The sequence below is a fragment of the Phoca vitulina genome, unplaced genomic scaffold, assembly GCF_004348235.1.
Source record: "Phoca vitulina isolate PV1807 unplaced genomic scaffold, GSC_HSeal_1.0 scaffold44, whole genome shotgun sequence".
Taxonomy (NCBI): Eukaryota; Metazoa; Chordata; class Mammalia; order Carnivora; family Phocidae; genus Phoca; species Phoca vitulina.
Window position 1 is genome coordinate 13,549,764 of NW_022589747.1, and position 8,319 is coordinate 13,558,082.

General features: G+C 42.2%; 1 protein-coding gene across 1 annotated transcript in view; it reads right to left on the bottom strand.

Moving 5' to 3' along the window:
* Positions 1–5,770, bottom strand: part of LOC116648510 (POU domain, class 6, transcription factor 2-like) — a 151,547-nt gene extending 145,777 nt beyond the window's left edge. The window contains exon 1 of the mRNA XM_032430507.1: positions 5,668–5,770. Coding sequence (XP_032286398.1) covers positions 5,668–5,770 — 103 coding nt within the window. The remainder of the gene's footprint in view (positions 1–5,667) is intronic.
* Between the last annotated feature and the right edge of the window lie 2,549 nt (positions 5,771–8,319).

Consider the following 8,319-nt stretch of genomic DNA (forward strand, 5'->3'; position numbering starts at 1 on the left):
AACCATTAGAAGGTTTTGAGCGGAAGACTGATTTGATTTTACGTATTTTTAAAAATAAGTACCCAAGCTGCTTTTTACATTTATAGCATGCACCCCATCTGGCCACTCTTTTCTCCTGCTTAGTAGGAGTGGATTCTCTCCTTGATTCTTCTCTTCAGCAAAGAGCTGCCGTTGAGGGCTGAGGCTCTTCATTGCTTCAGGGAGTGGGGAGGGGAAAGAGGTCAATGGGAACCTTGGGCAGACCCTGGGTGATAATCCACTCCCTACTCTCTTTTCTTGAGATCTCATTAAAAACCACACACCACAATGGCTCTCTCCAAACACAGATGCAGCCTGCTTCCCTGGAGGTTGATCCTCCTGATCGTTCCCTAGTTCAGATGGAGGTCCCTTCCACTGGAAACCAAGCGGGTCCACTGCAGGTGTCCATCTCTCTGCTTCCTGTCTCCACTCTCTCTTCCCAGGCAGCAATCCTTGCTCCGCTCTTGAACAGAAGGTGGAAAAGGCAGAGGATGGTGGGGGCCCGTGGCCGAGGCAGGGGGGCAGGTGGATTTCCACCAGGGCTCTCTTGTTGGTGGCTCTTGGCTTGTGTGTTTTCGCTCTTGTCTTCATTCAGCCGAGCCCATGATTTCGGCTCTGGGTGACGAGAGTAGTGCTGCCTTCCTCCTGGTTGGGTGAACAAAACTGGTGTGCTGTCCACGAGGAATTGAAGACCATCCTTCAGCATCACAAAGTACAAGCCACAAAGTATAAACTTCGTTTTAAAAAGAATCCGTCTTGGTTTAAGGGGACCACATTTTCATGTTGATAGTTAAGGCAATGACAGGTGTTTTTCATCAACCCTTGAGGATTTGGATTTCTATCTCAAGTCTGGTTATAGGAATGAGGGTCTTTTATAAATAAGTCCGTGCTCATGGATGACAACCTCCTGTGTCTTCCTGAGTCTTATGAGATGAAAACGTAAACAGACATTTGTGTATAAACCAATAAGGACCCTCATCCTTTCTGTACCTTATACATAAAGCTGTAATTTCCTAAGTGTCATTTTCCTAACGTGTTGAAACTTACTTCAGCTACTTTTCCACCTCGCAGAGTTACTTTTCAAAAAAAAAAATTAGATCCAATGCACAGATCTGAAAGGCTTCCCATCCTTTACAAGATTTTTTTTTCCCTTTTCTTCCGCCGCTCATTGTAAAACACTGTGAAGGATTGCATGGTGGGGCTATATCCTCTGGACTGCCCTAGATTCAGGGAATTCAGAGTTAAGGCTCCAACAGTAACCTTAACTTTGGCTTCTTGCAGGGTTACAGAAGCCTTTTGTTATGTGATCACATCATCCCAAAGAGCTATATTCTCCACGGCTTATCTACCATTCCACCTGCAAACCCCTCTTTGAAGCTGATGGGGCTCTGGGCACGGAGGGGCCAGACATACTACAGGAGAATTAGGCCCCGTGCATTCAAAACTACAAAATGACACACATATGTGCATTTCTTATCTGTGAGGAAAGGTTTAAAAGGCCACAATTTAGCTACTTTAGCTACTTGATGGCACCTTCTGGAGGAGCTATATGGAGAAAAAGAGTGTGAACTCTTCCACTTATGTAAGTCACGTTCTGTGTCATGGCACCAACTCGCATATAGTTGGTGGATAAAAGCCTCCATTGTACAGGAAAGGTAACCTTGTAAAAATGACAAGCATAGGCTTTCTTGGTGTTTTATGCAATTAAAATGTTAACCTTGACATTATACTAGCCCTTCAGTTTTCTTTAAACGTCCTTCAGTTTGCAAACCGGAGGAAAATTTTTTTTAAAAAGTGTGGCATATCTATAGCTAGGTAATCTTTTTTACCTGTGTTCTCTTCACCGATAGCCACGGGGATGGGCTGTCCCAGCCAGCGGCCAGCTCTGTTGGGGTTCCCTGCACCATCTTCATTCCATTGTTTCTCCCCGGAACTTTCTCACCCTCTTCTGCCTCCCTTGCTAGGCGGGGATAGAGGGCTGGGGGAGGAAGAGTGTGGGGCAGAGAGCGAAGATTGCTCCCTCCACCTCGGTCCTCCCCAGCGTGGACACAGGGAGGCAGGATCCTTTGTACCTCGGTCTCACTCATGGAGGGCCCTGGGTTGTTGTTGAGAGAAAATTCCTTAGATCTTCTCCAGGTCCTGATTTTCCTGAAATGCAGTGGACTCTTTTTCCAGTTCTGTCTCTATTCTGGGCCCTCTGCTTTGTTATCTATAACCAGGTGTGCCTCGTTTTTATCTACCTAGCAGAAAACAAATAGGAAGATGGGAGACATGGAAGGGGCCTTTCAGTGGCTATTTGCCTGCAGTAATGTCCTATTAGGAAAACCTCATAAAGGTAACATGTGTGTGTATGTGTGTGTGTTGGGGGGGGGATGTTTTAGTCACAGGACACAAGGGCAGAAGCTGTGGGACAGCTTCCAAAACAGCCATCACAGCCCTGTGCTGACATAATGAGGGGCAGTAGGGAAACGGGGTGTCAGCTCCTGGGGCCCACAGGAGAAGGAAATGAGTAGGTGATGGGCAGCCAGACTGTTTTCTGGGATGCGCTGGGGTACCCGGGCCTGTGGTACGTCCTCCCTCAGGCCTTAGTCCTGGTTTGGCAGAGCCAGAAGTGCTCCCCTTGGGCACTACCATAGTAGTTTGGGGCCAGATGACGTTCTGCTTCTGCCTGGTTGGGGGAGCAAAGGAATCCAAAGTCTTACTGTTTCTGAGGAAAGTGTTCTGATAGGCCATTTGGAACTATCAGGTTATTTTTACAGAGAAACACGGGCTACCTTCTCATTCATGTCTACAATCCAGACTCTACTTGGGGCAGGTTCTGAATCAAAAGCTTGTAGGGACACCCCGAAAATCTCACTCTTCCTGTGAAACTAATGAAGCCTAAGCCCCAGGCCTTTCGCTAGAACCTTCAAAGCCCCTGGGGAATGTCCACCTGAGGACATGCTTTACTGAGATACTTTACAACTGGCAACATCTGCTGAGTCTTTCCACTGGATCCCTGTCCCATCCCCCACCTTAGGGTGGTTATGGGCATTTGTGGGGAAGTTGAGTTGGGACTATTCTTAGTATTGGCTTAATGGGATGTCTCTATGTGGTCTGCAGTTCCCTTCTACGAATAGTTAAGCTACTGCTGGATGTCTTGGAGTAGGAAGTGCTTTGAGCGATATTCCTAACACCTGCCTTGTGATATGCATGACGTAGGAACTTGTCCAATGGCGCCTGGCACTGGAGGTCTGCGGACATTGGAGGCAACGAATGCAATCTGCAAAGGCAGAAGTTAGTCCGTGAAAAATTCTTCTAAATGTCACAACTCTCATAGTGAAAGTGACTCCATAGAGATTTTTCTCAAATTTGACAACAATCCTAAAACTTCACATTACCAATAACAAATGAAGGTCTAAGTTATCTTTCTGAAATATCAATCATTTTTTTAAAGATTTTATTTATTTGACAGAGAGAGACACAGTGAGAAAGGTAACACAAGCAGGGGGAGTGGGAGAGGGAGAAGCAGGCTTCCTGTCAAGCAGGGAGCCCAATGCAGGGCTCGATCCCAGGACCCTGGGACCATGACCTGAGCCAAAGGCAGACGCTTAACGACTGAGCTACCCAGGTGCCCCTCAATCATTTTTTTAAAGATTACTCAAGACTGAGGAAACCTTGAATTATCTTTCAATAATCACCACAGAAACTGATATTATAAAATTTCTGTCATTTGAAGAGGTGATCAAAAGATATTAACCAAAAAATGTAGGTGATATTATAGAGTGTGATAGATTACACTTGTGGGTTTTGTGATATTTGTGGCCTGTTCCAACTTTTACACTTGTGATTTCTTTCCCCATTCTAAAAAACTATGAACTCTAATACATAACTTTGTATTCTTAATTATATATTCTTTTCTTTAAGGAAGGCTTCCCCAAATTATATAAGCTTCAGGCTCTACAACCCTAGACCTGCCTCTGAAGAAAGAATACTCTGATTTGTTAAATACTGACCTAGCAAAAAGATGTCTGCTTTTTAAAGTGGTGGTTGGCTGTAAATTATTTAAACTGTATAATCGTAACTGCAAAAACAGTCCTTTGAGAGCTTTTTAGAATTCAAATCAACATCTCTTAAGCCAACATTTGGTGGTTCTCTTGGACATCTGAATAATGAAATGCCCTTGAACACCTCCTTCATGAATGACTCCTTTTACACCCCTTCCAATGGATCCTCCAAAGTCCTGACCTCAATTCAGAGCTGAAAGTTTGTGATGTCAAAGCCAATTAAAAACAGGAGCAAAGAAATCCAGAAACAATCTAAATCCCAATACTGACGGAAGCAACCAATAAACAGAGCCCTCCGACACAGGAATTAGAAACCAACAGAAGTTGGTTTGGACAGTAGTCCCCAATCCAAGGATTGACATGAACAAATGATGCTCCATGTACTCTGAGAACATACACAAATAGCATTCCTTTCTCTTTGGGATGACAGCCCTCAGGCTTTTGGTGTTCCGTAGAAATCTCTAAAATCCTGGCTAGTTTTTCTGAGTTTAGCTAACTATTAAGATTAGGTAATGCCCCCAAAATGAGCCTGGAGCTAAAAACCCTGAGGCAATGATTACACCAGATGCCAGAATGTAATAACACATTCTAGAAAGTAGAATCACACAGAAGAGTCTCAGCGGGCATCTCCGTAGTGATATAATAGTGGTAGGGCAGTGGCATGGGGGGGCCACGGATTTTGGAGACCTGGGTTTAAGTCTCTAACACTTACGAAGTGATCCTGGTTATGTTACTTGATGTCTCTGAACCTCGGTTTCCTTATCCATAAAACCAGCTTAATGATACCTACCTGCAAGGATGTTAACAAGAGTAAATCCAGTGCTGTGGGCAAGTGTCTGGATACCAGTAGGTCCTCAACAAATGAGAGCTATTATTCCTTTGTGGTCTTATGCCACCACTGCTGTTCGAAGGTCAAAGTCTCAAGCTCATCAATAAAAGCTGCTTTTATGAGCAAGGGTGACTCTATTTTCAACAATGCTAATGTATGGGCTACTGACTGGCTGGCTGTTTTGGTTGATCTAATGGGTTGGGCTGTCTTGATTTGTGAACCTGGTTTCTATTTGTTAGATGCCCAGAAATTTTCAAGATTGTTGACGTATATAAGATTTCATGGACTGAATTTGCAAAGATAGTGCCTGTCCCTACTGGTAAGCAAGCACAGATAAAAGAAAAAAAAAAGAGAGAGAGAGAAAAGAGAAAGAAGCAGTGATGAGCGTTACTCTTAAAGGAAAGGAAATTGAGTCCTATTCCAGAATGGTTCAAGAATTTACCATTCTGCTCCAACAAAGGAAACTATCCACTGAATCTTTCTAGGAGTAAATTTGGCTCATTTCTCTTTTCTTTTATAAATATTTGGTGAAAGTCACATGGATGACAATTTAAGGAATCATACTTCGGGATGTTCTTAGCACGGTGGAGAACATTAGCTAAGACCTGTTTACCATCTGACATTTTCTGAGATGAGAGGTACAATATTGCTGATCTAAGCCAGCTTTCCCCCTTCAGGCTGTACTTGTATATTCTCATTGGAATTGCATAGCAGGGAAAAAACTTCTAGAGAAGTCCCCACATGTAACTATGATGTCTGAAAATCTCCACACACCTGCGTCGATGACGATAACTACGAATAAAGCCACCAACCCTGCCTGCACACCTGTATAGACATTCTGACTATGGCATGACCACTGGCGACCAACCCCATTCATACCGGTCCCACGTTAATAAACTCAATATAACGTGAGAGTGCCATTCTGATTTCTGTTACCCATTACGAGTTATAAGAAAGGCACTTTTGAGTTAAACGCATTCTGAAAAACAACTAGATAAGAGTTGTCTTTGATTATAGAGTAAGAAGTACAAAATCAGTGACACTATGATTGCTAATGGTATGGCCTTGGACAAGTTACTTGATCTCATTAAGCATTAGCTTCATCAAGAGTAACATGGGGGAGGAATACCTTCTTAATAAAGTTACAGAGGAAATCATGTGTCTATGGAGTTTATCTTAGCACTGAACACTCAACAATGGTAATTATTATTTTGGCCTGTAAGACTTCTATTGATTTTTGGAGTCAAACATGCTAACTTGTGAATTGGTATATTATACATGGTCGAAGAAAAGGTTTCTTTTAAAAAAAATTTAGGCTGTGAACTTGGGCAAGAATGGGCCTGAAGGTATAAATCTTGCCTTTTTTTTTTTTTTAAACATACTTTACTGAACTGAAACCCTCTGAGCTAAATGATAGTCTGTGTAATTCCACTTTCTAGAATGAATTCTGGCATCCATAGTAATCCCTGTCTCAGGAATTTTAGCCCTAGGCTTCATCTGGGAGTCACTACCTAATCTAAGTATCTGACTGAATTCTAGTGAAACTGTCTAGGAATTGAGAATTTTCTGCAGAATACCCCAAACCAAGGGACTTCTTTTCCAAATAGAAAAGCATACATTTGTGTCAGTTTTCAGCTTGTAGGGAGCATCATTTTTATGTTCACCTTTGGAGGGGGACTTCTGTCTACATCTGAGGGGATGGTTTTCATTTCTGGTGTCAGGGGACCCTATCTACAGGTTGTTTCGCTCAGGAATGAGATTACGATTATGCCTTGATTTCTTTGCTCCCTTTTTCACTTGGCTTTGTTTTACTAAATCTCTTGGCTCTGATTTGGGATCAGAATTTTGGAGAGATCCTGTGATACACATATGTTTAACACAGAGACTTGTGAGGTGATTGGATTGTTCAGCATTCCAAGACACCTACCAGATGTTGGCTCAAGAAATACTGATTTGAATTCTAAAAAGGTCTCTCAAGACGATTTCTGTTTATTCATGTGTATTGTTTTACAGATTCCACATATAAATGAAATAATTGGTATTTATCTTTCTCTGACTTGCTTCACTTAACATTATTATACCCTCTAGGTCCATCCATGGTGTTGTGAATGGCAAGATTTCATTCTTTTTTATGGCTGACTAATATTCCATTGTGTATATATACTACTGACACAGTATGTTGTACTCCTGAAACTAATGTAGCGTTGTGTGCAACTATACGTGAATAAAAAAATAAAAAATTTTTAATTAAAAAACTTTTTGTGGTCTGTACATTTTTCTTTTGTGTCCTTGCCCATTTTTTCCCTGTAATACAGTCATCCTCTCATTATTGATTTGTAAAATCTTTATATATTAAAGGTACTTCCATCATATATGTCTCAACTCTTTTTTCTGTTATTTATTTTTTTCATTTTTGTTTTTTAATATAAAATCTTTTACATTTTTGTATATCAAATTTTTGAAGATTTCCCTTAACAGAGCTTTTTCTTTGCTTTTAGTTTTAGAAATGCTTAATCCCATTTGAGATGAGATTAGTATCCCTGAAAGCTGTTGGTGCAAGAGGGTGACATTATCAAGACTGTGGCTTGGTGAACTCATCTGATACCTTATTTGGGATGAAGTGTATTGAAGTGGGAGGTGGGAAGTGCTGCATGTAGGAGATCATAAAGTTCTGATTTGGTGGTCTTTCATAAATTAGAGTTCCTAACTACTTTTTTCCTCTGAGAAGAATCGATGAGACTACTTCTTAGGATCTATGTACAGTCTTCTCTCCCTCCCTCTTTTTCTTTTCTGTGAATAGACAGGCCACATGGGTATTCCTTTTTTTTTTTTTTTTTTTTTTTTTAAAGATTTCATTTATTTATTTGAGAGACAGCATGAGCAGGGGTGGGAGAAGAGGGAGAAGCAGGTTCCCCTCTGAGCAGGGAGCCTGATGTGGGGCTCAATCCCAGGACTCTGGGATCATGACCTGAGCTGAAGGCAGACGCTTAACTGACTGAGTCACCCAGGCACGGCATCCCCATGGATATTCCTAAGGCTGCAGCTTGGTGGGCTGGGCCGTGGCTGGGTGTGCCACGCACATTGCCACATTAGACTTAGCTGATAGCAACCTTTGGCTCCCACATTTGCTGAAGGAACGGAAATCAGTCTGACGTCCAGAGCACCATCCACCCAATCAACTCGGTCCACAAAATCAACTCATTTGCACCTTCCAAAAGCCGCAGGGATGAGAATATTGGGAAAAGACGAAGGATAAAAACAATTATAATCAGAGAATGTGAGGTGTTTCTACACATCCATATAAAATATCCAAGCAGAGGAACTGAGACATAAAGCAGTGTTAATAGTAAAGGCGGTGTCTGTGTTATAACAGCACATGAGCAAGAGCGGTGTCCCCCATCCGACAGCATCAGCATCACCTACGGA